At 37.1% G+C, this 13442-nt stretch overlaps 3 protein-coding genes across 4 annotated transcripts; 1 reads left to right on the plus strand and 2 right to left on the minus strand.

Annotated features, from left to right (window-relative positions):
• Positions 1–49: 49 nt before the first annotated feature.
• LOC147532619 (AP-1 complex subunit mu-2-like) lies at positions 50–3689 on the minus strand. Its single transcript, XM_086647817.1, has 11 exons — positions 3281–3689; positions 2890–3036; positions 2730–2792; positions 2463–2639; positions 2276–2379; positions 1793–1900; positions 1613–1709; positions 1399–1496; positions 1149–1290; positions 672–794; positions 50–331 (listed from the first exon to the last, which is right to left on the minus strand). Exons 1-11 carry the CDS (start codon positions 3407–3409, stop codon positions 233–235), a joined length of 1287 nt encoding a protein of 428 aa, XP_086503943.1. The 5' UTR covers positions 3410–3689; the 3' UTR covers positions 50–232.
• Positions 3690–4604: 915 nt separating this feature from the next.
• On the plus strand, positions 4605–9385 carry LOC147532620 (Transducin/WD40 repeat-like superfamily protein). 2 transcript variants are annotated; one of them, XM_086648175.1, is made up of 11 exons: positions 4607–4773; positions 4897–4976; positions 6169–6269; positions 6757–6866; positions 6971–7037; positions 7180–7279; positions 7731–7847; positions 7927–8064; positions 8246–8327; positions 8927–8976; positions 9058–9385. In XM_086648175.1, exons 2-11 carry the CDS (start codon positions 4905–4907, stop codon positions 9226–9228), a joined length of 1008 nt encoding a protein of 335 aa, XP_086504301.1. In that variant the 5' UTR covers positions 4607–4773; positions 4897–4904; the 3' UTR covers positions 9229–9385. The 2 variants fall into 2 exon arrangements, with proteins under 2 accessions (XP_086504300.1, XP_086504301.1); XM_086648174.1 differs by having other exon boundaries at positions 4605–4976.
• Positions 9386–10329: 944 nt separating this feature from the next.
• Positions 10330–10761, minus strand: LOC147532621 (oleosin H2-like). Its single transcript, XM_086649976.1, has one exon. It carries the CDS (start codon positions 10759–10761, stop codon positions 10330–10332), a length of 432 nt encoding a protein of 143 aa, XP_086506102.1.
• Between the last annotated feature and the right edge of the window lie 2681 nt (positions 10762–13442).

Below are 13442 nucleotides of genomic sequence, written 5' to 3' on the forward strand. Positions count from 1 at the left end.
AATACAATTATCATAAGGCCCAAACTGAAATCTCAAATATGCCTCTTGGTAAGTTGTAACAACGCAAAAAACTTCATTAAATATGTAAACTGTGAGAATCAGGACAAAAATGAAATCCACTCATCAGAGTGGATTGAGAAAAAAAAAGTTCATCTAATGAGTGATCCTTCAAACTCAACATTGATATGAGCAAGAGAGATTTTGTGTGACAGGAAGGAGCAATACTAGAAGTTTAAACAAGTCTCAGTTCATATTCACCAGCCATGGTGATGTATCTCACCCACGGGAGAGCCTGGTACGCACTCTTTTCGATGATCTTCAGATATCGAACCTACAACGAGTTAAGATCCACATTAGCAATTTAGCAGAACATGATCAGAGTTGGATATAAAGTAAAATATCTCCTATGACTTTCATTTCAGAAAATAATACAAAGCAATCCCATCCCATGGCAGTAGAGCGAAGTTTCAAATAAACTCGAGGTCTGAATTGACTCGAGTCAGATTTGAGACTTTTTGTTTGTGTCTGACTAATGATGTCTCGCTCGTCTAAATGAATTATTTGGATTGTCTTTTTAGATCCATTTCAGACGATGAGAAAAAAAAAACAGACCGAAGAAGCAATTCTTGAATTCAACAAGAAGGGCAATTTCTAGTTCTGGAAATGCATACCTGTATTCCGGAGACTGTAAAATATGGTATCTCAAACTTCACACGGATGGGAGCTTTTCTCTCAGGAGCTCCATCTTCAGCAGCTATACTTGGGAGACTAAATTCTGCCCTCAACATGTACTCCTAAATGATTGATTACAGAAAATATTGTCAATCAAATTGATTCAAGAATCGAAATGAATAATCAATTGCACACCAGATCAAGCAGTATATAATGTGGGTGTCTGTGCGCGCTAGCGCACACGTGTAGTGGTTATCCCTTGTGGCCTTTTGACACTCACTGTACCTGATACCTCTAACAGTGTCCGATACTGATAACAGTACCACGGCTCGTTATGAAAAAAGAAACAAATGAAGAAGCAAAAAACAAAGAAAATGGGCGTTGGGTCTCCCTAAGTCGACTTCTCATGGTGAATTGTTTGTGCATTAACAAAAGGTACATATAAGATATGAAAGATACCAAGGGAAGAAATATACCTTTCCACCAGGAAAAGATTTTATTTTCCAAATAACGGCATCATTTTCAGGTGCGTATGTAGCAGAGCCCATTGAGGTCCGTATATTGGGATTGGCAGCATCAGATGGTACAGGCAACTCAATTTCCACATTTGTAGCAGTGCTGAATCAGTAAAAAATAAAGACTTTTTAATGAAATCTGAACATTCTGAGAAAACACCAACCTACCCATGATGTTGAAAAAGCTACAGAGTTATGTTCTTTAATATACCTACGTTCCTTGAACTGGCTCCGCGCTTTTACCATAATCTGAATTCGACTTCTTGAATGCCTCTCAATTTGCGCTTCCACCCAGATAAGAGGCTTTACCTAGATACAAGAACCAAAAAGAATAAATGAATATCGTGTCTTTAAGCACCTAGCTAGATAAGCAGTTAGTGACTGATATTAGCAGACAAATAGTCAATAACAAGAAAGAGAGAAACCTGAGTGCTGAGTCTGTAAGTCATTAGATCGAAAGATCCATCAGGGGGTATGAAGGATATTGTCCTGTCATTTTCAAATCGGGCTAACCGCACACACCTAATACAAGTAGACTTGCAGTCAGTTGACTAGAAAGGATTTTACGAAGAACTACAACTAAAGGAAAGTGTAAGATTGCCTACTGATGAAATTTGATATCATCGAGATCAATTGCTTTTCCTTTCGTCGATCGACCTTGAGCCTCCAGCAATACTCTATCATTTAAACCCAGCTTACATTCAGGCATACCACTGCAAAAAGTCAAACAAAATAACCCACTTTAACGAAAAAAACAAACACTTCTCGTCATCCCTATTAGCAGGACAAGATTAGATAACATTATCACAATTCAAAAGCAATCCACGATTATAGATTTCTATCTTGCCTCACATAATAACAATTGAAAATCAAAGCCTACTCAAATTGCTATTAAACATCATTAGGACGAAAACAGCATGCAACAATCCAAGAATTCACTATCTTGTTTTACCGATAAATGATTCCATTGGGCAAGAAGGCTATATCTACCATGGGGATGTGCCAGGCGCAAGCACTACTTGAGATATCATTCTTATTGACACTGAGTAAGTTTTAAATAAACTCCACAAGAATAAAAGGAAACTTACGTCAAATAAGTTCTCATCTTTAATGCCCCGACAACATCCGATCGAATTATTTGGCCATTACTATTGACGAGTATATTAACACTTTCAACCACATCCAAGAACACCTAACAAAGTAGAGAAAATTATTGATCTCACATGTTAGCAATGGAAGATAATGAGTTATTCTAAAAACTAAAGATTTACGCACTTCATTCTTCTTATATCGTATCCCTTCACTACGCCAGGACACAGCATTTGTCACAGCCATGGGAGGTCGTTGGTTTACTTCCATCCTATAAGCATCTGTCTTGATAAACTCGCTAAGAATTTTCGCCTCGGTGTACTGAGGGTAACCAAAATCCATCATTTCGTCAAGCAATTCATACTGCCACAACATTACAAGATTAGACGACATTTTTTAAATTGCTTCCCCTTCAAAATACCCAAGTGAAGGAAGAGATATAAATCATTTTACCACAACTACAAAGTTATCTCTTAGAGATTCCTCCTCTAATTCTTCAAAGTAATGCTTAAAAACCTACAAATCAGCATAAAGACTTCCAAAATTTAGGGTTAGCAAAAATCATCTTACAAAATACACAAAAAATTTCAATGTCAAGAAAGGAGATTATTACGTCAGCAACACGATGTAGAAAGAGAAGGAGACTAGCGGCATTGCAATTCTGCTTTGTTGCTGCCATTAAGTAAACATTGTTATGTTGAATGAACATATAGGTTACACCCTTATCGTATACGACTGGATCTTGAGACTCTGGATCACCCTGAATCACAAGAACATGATCAAAATAAAGAAATGAATTTCATCCAGATTCAAACAGAAACAACAGAAAAAAGTTTGACTACGATCCGAGCCGAACAAATTGTCAAAGCAGGAACGTGTAAAATCAAAGACGATGGAAATAAGATTGAATCTAATCAAATTCAATCAGTAAGAGAAAATTTTAATTCCCCAAGTCAATTCACTTAACCAAATCAAACAATGTAATAGAAATGAAAGAATGAAACCTCTCTTTCAATGAATTTGGTGAAGAATTTCTCCGCTTGAGCAGCAGAAACATCTCCACGATAATCACGCCAAACAAGAACACGGCCTTTGATATCAAGAAGAAAAAGCGCTGAAGCTGCGCCGGCCATTAAATTAGTGGTAAAAGTGATCGGAATCAGATGAGAATTCCGGAATCAAACCTCTAATGGGGATTTTAAAAAACGGTTTCAGATATTTTACAGTTGATGCAATAATCGAGGAAGGTAGTTGACCGATCCATATTTGTACCACAAGCTTAGAAAGAAAAAAAGAACACATAATGCGAATGGGGCGGGAACACTTTTCCCTCAATATTTTACCGCTTCCTAAGTTGGTTCTATTGTGGCTCTGGAAGGACGTTTAGGGCTAGAGGTTGTGTGTCCCATTCTCGAATTTTTTTTTTTTTTTTTTGTTGAAATGGAGTACCCGTTAGTTGTTTGATGATTTGTGTAGGGTAAGTTTTCGTAGTATGTCTAGAGTTGTTTCTCGTGACACATTTAAGATTGGGTCATTTCAATTATGTGTTTATTCCATCCTTCTCATTGTAATGACTTATATACATGATTTGACCGAATTTGAAGAGAGAGAGAGAGAGACTGGGAGAGAGAAGAAGAAAAATTATGATGAATGTTTCTGTGTGGGCCGATGAAGAATGATGGTGAAAGTTTATGTTGACAAGCGAGATAGGTGGAAGAAGAAAAATAAAAAAATGTTTTACTTTTTTTTTTAGGGAAGGGGTCGTCGATAAATGAGCAACCGTTTATCTGCAACTCCTTTAATAAAGAAAGTGAGAAAATACAAGAGAATTACTTTTGAATTTTTTTTTTGAGAAATCAACTACGATCTACGTCAGTCGTTACAAGGCATTGACACATCATGAAGATGTGATAAACATGATAACCGCCTAATTTAAACCATTAATGAAATAGGCCTAAAATCCAACAACATGAAAGAGGTCTGAAGCCCGACAAATTTATTACATTATTTACTTTATTTTTTGACTAAATTACATAGGATAAATCTTGATGGCAAACTGGTTCCAGTAAGACTTGATTCCAAGACCTCATGTGCTTAAGAGGGGGTGTCCAACCACAACACCAAAGGATGGTGGACAAAATTTACTTTTGAATTGAAGGATAAAAAAGAAAATATATTTTCTTTTTGAGAAATGAAAGAAAATAAAATATTAACTAAAAAAAACAAGGAAAAATATTAAAAAAAAGGGTCATTTTGGAAACTGGTCATCATTGGGATCTAGTTTGATGAGTTGGTCATCGTCAAAGGGTCAAAATGGAATTAACCCTTAGTTACAGCTTACAGGCAGCGTTACTGGTTAATGACTCTCGCGTTCCGCCATCCTCAATCGCAGTTCGCAGACTGGAACCCTATAATCTCATCTCACCGTCAAAATCAAAAACCTTGTTTTTCAATCAATTTCTGTATTCTCCGACCCAATCTTACTCCATTTGACGCAGTATACCAATATTTAAAACCCTATAATCTCTAATACTCTCGTTTTCATTATCAATTACTACTATATTTTACCTATAAACTCTTCTAGGGTTTTAAAATCCGTTCTTCTTTCCTTTGAAACCAGTATATACGATGACGGAACTCACAGAACTAGATGATCAGATCGTTCGCAGTATGGCCATTGGAGCAGTTTTCTCAGACTTCGTGAGTTCAAGATTTCATTATCATCTTTATTTAATTTCTATTTCTTATATAAATCTTTGCCTATTTAAATCGATTAGAAATAGTTAATTAACGTAGTTAGTTTACTACTTTGACATCAACACATCAATGTAGTTAGTTAGATGTTGTAAAGTTAAGTTAGCTATTGCCACTCTGAGGATTCACTTGACTACCTAACAGCAACTCTTGAATCATTAGTTAAAATCGCGTATGCCATCTGAGTAAATTTTTGATTTAGGGTGAATACTGTTTAGATTCAGTAATGTGCAGAGAAAGTTGGATGAAAGCAAAGTTGTTTCTCTCATATGAGTTTGTTGTGGGATGGAGTTGGGTACGTTTTAGTTCATGGCTAGCTATGTTGTAATGCGAGGCGAGGAGGCTTCCGACACGCCTCAGCTCGCCTTGGTGATGTAGATGTTAGTCCCACATTAGGCGTGGCCGCGTGGGAAGGTGTTGTGGTCAGTCTTTTTATTAGTGTGAGGGAAAGCCTTAGCTCTTGAGCTAGCTTTTTGGGGCGAGATAGGCCCAAGACTACTTTAGGGCAAGTAATACTCATTGACCGCACCTACAAATGGTATTAGAGCTCAGGTTTACCAAAGTCTCTCAGGTCCACTGTAGGGTAGAAGATAACCTTCCAGGTTCAATGTATGAAGGAAAGATTGTTAGTGTTAAACCCCACGTTGGTTGCGTGAGTCTGGGGGAGGGGCGCACCTCTTGAGCTGGCTTTTGAAATAGACCCAAGACACTTCGGGGAAAGTAAGTCCATATAAACCACACTCTCGGGCTTGCCTTTGACAACATAGACTGGCTAGATCATCAAATTTCCAAATTTGTGCAAACAGCTCAAAATGGTGTAATCATCATGGCTTGAGATGTTAGAATATGTTCCGTTAAGACCAGATATTTCCTGATCCTTGCCCGTTTTGCCAGTTTTATATTATAATAAATGAATCTATAAGTAAATTTAGTCAAATGAACTCCATGGGGAGTTGGTGAAGTGTTTGGTTTTGTTTTCTTTGTGATTGCTTCCTCAGCAATCTCTTTTTATAGTTAACCACACTTGCTTCTTCATAAATTTTACATCGTGCTTGAATTTGGTGGGATCTTTTATGTTGGTCCGGATCTTATTTGCAAGTTTTTTGTTAATTCCTTAATAAGTTCTGTTGGATTTCAGGGCGGGAAGATAAATTCGGTTGATTTTCACCGTACTGATGATCTTTTGGTTACTACCAGTGAGGATGATTCTGTGAGGTTTTACAACATCGCAACTGCTACGTAAGTATGCTATTGAGAAATAAATCATATCATACTTAGATAAGAAAGTATAACAGTATGGTAAAAATTGAAGCATAATTCTTAATTGTGTGTTAGAGCTTAGAGGAGATAACAAAAAGTAAGAACTAACAAGTCAACCAGTGACGTCCTTGTTATCTCATGAGTCATGACAAGTAACCATCCTTTTGAGAATTGAAAAGAACCCTGTTAGAGGTGGTCACCTAACCTTCTTAGTGTCTGAATCGTGCATTTAAAGAGGCCTCAACAGCTTTTGTTCCCAATCCCGGATTGTATGAAAGCTTCGAAGAGTATTAGAATGTTCGTGTTTATTCCCTATCAGTACCATGTTATCAGATCTACATTTTTGCTGTTATTCATTAAAAAAGAAATTACTTTAAAGAGAATTCTAGGAGTTTTACTTTTACAGTTTTACCTAATACATGGAGGGATTTGTAATACTTTCTGGTCCTTCTTGTTCAATATTCAGGTTGTTGAAGACCACATACCATAAGAAGCATGGGGCTGACCGAATATGCTTTACACACCATCCAAGCTCTGTTATATGTTCTTCAACATACAATTTGGATTCCACAGGCGGTATTTATCCTAAAGCTACACGCTTTATCTTCGTTTTAGTGCCCCAAAATATAATAATGTTTTCAACAAAAATGATGGGTAATTTTTTTTATTTCCTTTGCTAGAGTCCTTGCGCTATCTTTCTATGTATGATAATCGATGCCTCCGCTACTTCAAAGGGCACAAAGAGAGGTGAGCACAACTATTGTGGTTAAAAGTTTATGCATTTTTTGAAGTGACTGAACAAGATGGAAACTGTTTGACTAAGCAACTTTTGGGGTTATATTTTGTTTATGATATTTTCTGATATTTACCTTTTACCCTTTGGCTATAGAATTGTTTCACTCTGCATGTCTCCAATAAACGACAGCTTCATGTCTGGCTCACTTGACCACAGTGTTAGGATATGGGATCTTCGTGTAAACAGCTGCCAGGTTCGACTTTTGTTCTCTTCTCCAGCCGCGAGTCTCATATATCTTTTTGGTTAAAGTAATTGTCAAATCTAAGTTGTTTATTCACAGGGTAAACATACAACGTTAAATTACCTTCAGTTACTGTGAATGGGTACTAGGCGTTCACTCTTGATACACTCCATGTCGAGTTTGTATGTCAAGTAGCAAAACAAAATTGAGTAAATCATATAATATGGATATAAATTCTCTTCAATTTTCCGGAAGTCATAATGGGTAGTGTTGGGTAAGCACTTAGCAGATAAGAAATTAAATTTTCTTACAGTTTTGCATTTGATTTGACAGTAAGAAAAATTCTTGTCATACTTGTAAATGCCAAGTAATGAATGAAAGGGGAAAAGGGCGATGAATTGTTTAAGGTGCAGTTGACATTTTACAATCTTTAGTGATTCATGCTTACTGTTATAGTTTTCAGGGAATACTACGCTTACGAGGTAGGCCCACTGTTGCATACGATCAACAAGGTCTTGTATTTGCAGTAGCGATGGAAGGGGGAGCTATTAAATTGTTCGATTCACGTTCATATGATAAGGTCGATATCTCATATAGAAGTTACCTGTTTAAGGAATCAATTATAGAGTCATCATAATAATTTTCTCCGCATAATGCAGGGTCCATTTGATACTTTTTTTGTCGGTGGAGATACCGCTGAGGTCACTGACATCAAATTTAGTAACGATGGCAAGTCTATGCTATTGACAACAACAAACAACAACATATATATTCTTGATGCTTATGCAGGAGACAAGGTGTGTATTGGGTAAACCACTTCGATAAAAAGACATACTATGATTTTTCGCGAAACTTTTCTTTCGTAAAGTATCTAATTTCCTGTACTGTTAAGTGTTATTATTTATCTTACGTTTACTTGTGATTTTCTTTATTGATTAGTAACTTCTTTATTTTTAACCAATGATTCTGCCATTACAGCTTTGTGGGTTCAGCTTAGATCCATCTCCAAATGTGGCAATGGAAGCAACCTTCACACCAGATGGGCAATATGTAGTGTCTGGTAAATTCTGATCTGAATATTTATTCTTCAAATGCAGTCACATGAACACAACTCCTCTGAAGTGTACTCCCAGATTGAGGCTCAGTAAAACATAGTCTCAGTAGAGTTGAAGTGTACACAATATCAAATCCTCAGTAAGATTAGATTTTTCTCCTTTAGAATAGTCCCTCATAGAGAAATGGGACCAAGTACACAATATGTAGGACCTATCCATTTTTTACCAACTGGTTTTTAGTTATATGCCCACAATTTAATATAGTATCTGAGCTAGGCCTACACGTCACAGGTTCAACTGTGACGTGGAGGACGTGAACAAAAGAACATGTTAGGCTCAAAGAACTGCCTCGCATGACGGGCGTGTGAGAATAGTCTCACGTAGACAAAAGAAAGTCTTATAACCAAGTAAACAATATCTTTTCAACAAAAAGAAAAAGTAAACAATATCTAGGTCATCTCCAGTAATTACCAATTGATTGTGAGTTAGATGTTCACAAACTAAACATCATAAGGGAGAAACCGCAAACCCAATTAGCTGCTATAATTCTACCCGAAACCTACGTGAAAGATACTCTGTATCTAATTTCATCTCATTACTGCAGGATCTGGAGATGGAACACTACGTGCATGGAGCATCAACAAGCGAAACGAGGTATATCTCTATCTATCTATCTATACACATATATATGTGCTTTTGCCGATATGGTTCAAATGCAACTATGGCAAATGACAGGTAGCATGCTGGAATAGCCACATTGGTGCAGCTACGTGCTTAAAGTGGGCACCTCGTAGGGCCATGTTTGTAGCAGCTTCCTCTGTTTTGACGTTTTGGATTCCCAACAACGCCCCTAAGTCGGACGGGAATTCTGGCAATGTTGAATCTGATGCCGGAGTACAACACTAGCGTAAGAGTTGATGTATTCGAGTTATCATCTGTTTTTTTCTTTCTGATTTCAGTGAAAATGAGACAAAAGTGACACACACAGAAAAATCAAATTCTATGGGTTATGTAAAATGTTCAATGGAACTGCAATCGAATCTTGGTCCCTTCTTGATTGGGAACTATCTGTATTTGTTGTTCTTCTAAGTCATGCACCAGTTTATGCGGATTGAGATACTCCTGATTTCAAGACCCAAACAGAGTCCGACCGTAAGCCTATGAGCCAAAGTGAGTCCAAGCCTAAGCCTCTAACAAAAAATGAGCCCAAGCCTAAGCCTCTAACCAAAAATGAGTCCAAAGCTATGCCTTTTGGGCTTTTGAGGGCTATCACCGAGGCAAGCATGAGCTTAAGCTTTTAGAAAGCTAGCGGTGAAAAGCCCAAAGGCCTTTTCGAAAGGCAAAACCTTCAATCCAAAAGAGTACAGTGAAATCAAAATCATACTTCACTACTAGTGGCAGGAAACGGGAAATGATACCTATGGTTCTGCTCACATGCGTTACTCTTATGGAAAGCAAATTTCCGACCCGATTGCAATCAACCAGGCATATACTTTACATATCCAACCAAAAAAAATTGCAATCAACCAGGCATATACTTTACATATCCAACCAAAAAAAAGAGATTGGGATGCCATAGGCATCCAATTGTGCAGGCTTTGAGTTTCTCAATTAATGATAAAATTTTGCTTCCTCAGGGAAGAGAAAGAAGAAGAAAAAAACAAGAATTGTAAAGAAGAAAATTGAAGAACGGATAAAGGAAGCGAACATCAGTATTTATATTGTAAAATCTCTCTACAAACAGATATAACATAAAAGGAACAAGACTTGCTCATCCTCCTAAGCCTGACCTAGTAATAGAGAATCCCCCGCCGTTTTATTATAATACTACATAGTACTAGAAACAACATGCACTTACACCACCACCACCACCACCACCACCACCACCACCACCACCACCACCACTATAAACCCTAACACACACACCCCTGTTAAAAACTGAGACTCCTGACAAGAAAAACAAACACCCATTGAAAGGCTGGCCATACTAGATTATTCATCATCAGCTCATGTCCTAGTTGTTTCTTGGGCTTTCTGTTGGATACTTTGGCCCATATCTTTAGTCCTCTGGCCCACTTGTCCAGCCGTTTCACCCACACGTTTTGCTGCCTGTAAACTAGTACTTCTAATAGCTTGGATGATCCAAGACAAAGATGAGAGTGCAGTAAGTCCAAATGCACCTGAAGCTAAAAACCCAGTCACAGCTAAACCTATTGTTATAGCTGCTGGTACCAAAACAGGACTGAATATAACAAATACTGGTGTTGCTAATGCCAAACCTATAATGGTGGCAGTTAAGATTAAACCAGATATAGTGAGAAGAATACCACCAATTGGTACCAAAGATACAACTGCTACTATTTGTGATGTCGATGGACCCTTATCAGGAAGCATGCTTTTAATACTTCCCATTGGGTGTTGCTGGTGGTGTTCAGCCATGGATGATGATTATGATGATGACCTTTTAAATGGTTTTTGGAGATGATTTGGGTAGTATTTGGAGATGATGGTTTTAAGAGATGAGATAAGAGTGAGAAAGGAAAGGTGTATATAAAGAAATGAAAGGGAAAGACAGGTGGAGAAATGAAGACACTTGTTGGTAAAGAGGGTATTGGAGTTTTGCATGAGAAAACAAGTTTGTTAGATGGTGTAAGAAATTCTCCAACTCTATTTTAGTTCAATCTTGATTGTAATAGTAGTACAATGTTCTTAATGAAAAACTATTATTACACAACTTATATACTAAGTAGAGAGAGAGTAGAGACAGTCTGTTATTATAACAGAAAAGAGAAGATTAGTTGTTAGATTAACTAACTAACTAATCTGTTTTATTATTTCAGGGACACTGTGGGTGCCTATAAGAGAAGAGTTGCTGAGTTGCTGGCTTTGAAATGGACTCCTTGTATTCACTTTGACTTGGGTCTTTGACCATACAAAGAGAAACATCAGAACCCTAAATTTGTAACTCTTCTTCTTCTTCTTCTTAACCCTAGTTCTAACATCCCCCCTCAAACCGATGGTGACGACTCCGAGAAACCATCAGTTTGTCTTCAAGATCAAAAGATAACCCCTTATTGAGTAAATCTACAAGTTGCTATATGTTTAATGTCTACCAATCCAATTGAAACCAAATCAAGGACGTAGTGAAAATTCGACCACTAGATGCTTCGTTTTCTCATGAAAAATAGGGTTCGAAGCAAAATAGACCATTGAAGATGCTTAGCACTGAGATTAGCAAAATAGAGAGTAAAAAGATCGTTGGAAAGACAACCAAATCAACTCATGAGGTAAGACAACGAAAGCAACTCTGTTACTGTTGTAGATAAAGCTTTATCCAGCTTCTTTTTGACGATTTTTGCTATACTTGCTTGTTTCTTAGAACTCCATGAGATAAACAAATTCCCGAGCTCACAACCCTTTTTAGATATCGAAGTATCTTCTTGATAATAATAACCATGCTTGTTGTTGACAGCTTATGTATGAATTGTGCCGCGTAATGTACTGCGTACGAGATGTCTAGACGAGTAAGAGTGAGATAATAGAGTGCACCTACCAAGCTCCTGCACTCAGGTGAAGTAAACAACTCATCACCATCAGTGATGGAGACCCTTTTTACACAGGAAATTGGTAACTTTGCTGATTTTGAATTTAATAGTGGAGCTTTCTGAAGTAACTGTAAGCTCAAAGGTATATTTCTTTTGTGACATGAGTAATATGCTGGTAGAATCTTCATATGTGACTTCTATACCATCATATATGACTTACTGTGATGCACAAACATTGAGTTGTCAATTTTACCATTCTGAAAGCCATATGGATGGCTTATTGTATTTGCCTTGAACCTTTGTAAAGAAAACACCAATTTTCTGTTTGAACTTGTATAACCACCACTTACAACTCAAAATATTCAGTTGAATATTGTAAGGGGCAAGAGAGCAAGTTTTGTGTTGTTGAAGTGCTTGATATTTTTCATTCATAGCATGGCCCCATTCATTATGTATTTCTGCCTCTTTATATGTTGATGCTTTAGTGGGTAAGGGAAGAATTGATAGATAGGCCATATTGACATTGTGAGGTGAGGAGTAGACGGCCACAAAGTCTGCAGGTAACTGCTTACTTTTGATAATGCCATCCTTACCTCTAGTTACCACTTGATCAATCTCTATAGTAGGTGTTGGAACCTGTGAATTAACTGGTGAAATGGTTTGGAAACTAGATGTCCCTAATTCATGAGAAGCCAAACCTTTAAGACCTGAACTAGCTGATGAGCTAGTATGAGTATTAGATGTACCCAGTTCAGTGGTAAGGATTGAAGAGTTGGTGACTGTTGGCAAAGGTAATGAAATATGTGGCCTTGAATTCTGATCACTACTTGACTGTATTTTACTGATGTTGGCATAAGGATAGTTTCCTTCATCAAAAATAGCATGTCTGGATATATATAGTCTCTTTGTAAGTGACTTATACCATTCTTCACTTGGAATATCATCTTGGAGCATTTCTGATTCACAGTCGAAATATACATCCTCCTGTTCTTGAATATCTATGGCAGTATAACACTCATGAAATTGTTGATTATCACTTTGTGCATATTCATATATTTCTGCATCTTTACATTCTACTTCATATGAATAAGACTTAGGTGATTTGACACCTTCATTAACATCTAGTTCTTCCTTATGAATATGGTTTTCAGTATGATAACCTGTTAGTGACTTATTTTGCTTGTACCTGAAATAACATACTCCTGCTGAATGGCCCCATCTCTTGCATATTCCACATGGAATTGAGGAAAAATCAAAATCATATGCCCTCTTATTTTTATATTGAGCACTTTGATTATTCGGAACAACACCTTCCTTCTTAGAATGAGAGGGATTTCTATAGTAAGATGGTGAAGGTTTGTATTTTTGAATTGATTTCCAATTTGATATGTTGGCATAATAGACTTCTTGATATGTCTCCTTATTAGATAACCATTGTTCATGTTGAATGAGCCTAGATTTGAGTTGGGCTAAAGATAAATCTTCATTATTGACTCTTAGGGCAATAGTAAACTGATCATAGTCAGATGTTAGACCTTGAATTGCTATTCTAACAAGGTCAGACTCATGTACTCT

This window comes from Eschscholzia californica, unplaced genomic scaffold (assembly GCF_041429995.1).
Source record: "Eschscholzia californica isolate CP2 unplaced genomic scaffold, dmEscCali1.0.p SCAF_6, whole genome shotgun sequence".
NCBI lineage: Eukaryota > Viridiplantae > Streptophyta > Magnoliopsida > Ranunculales > Papaveraceae > Eschscholzia > Eschscholzia californica.

Coding starts and splice junctions, on each gene's coding strand:
- LOC147532619 (XM_086647817.1), bottom strand. CDS start 3,409: ATGGCCGGCGCAGCTTCAGCGCTTTTTCTTCTTGATATCAAAGGCCGT. Junction 2,793..2,889: donor TTCTACATCGTGTTGCTGAC/GTAATAATCTCC, acceptor GCTGATTTGTAG/GTTTTTAAGCATTACTTTGA. Junction 1,291..1,398: donor AGCCAGTTCAAGGAACGTAG/GTATATTAAAGA, acceptor TTACTGATTCAG/CACTGCTACAAATGTGGAAA.
- LOC147532620 (XM_086648174.1), top strand. CDS start 4,905: ATGACGGAACTCACAGAACTAGATGATCAGATCGTTCGCAGTATGGCC. Junction 7,038..7,179: donor TTCAAAGGGCACAAAGAGAG/GTGAGCACAACT, acceptor CTTTGGCTATAG/AATTGTTTCACTCTGCATGT. Junction 8,977..9,057: donor GCATCAACAAGCGAAACGAG/GTATATCTCTAT, acceptor GGCAAATGACAG/GTAGCATGCTGGAATAGCCA.
- LOC147532621 (XM_086649976.1), bottom strand. CDS start 10,761: ATGGCTGAACACCACCAGCAACACCCAATGGGAAGTATTAAAAGCATG.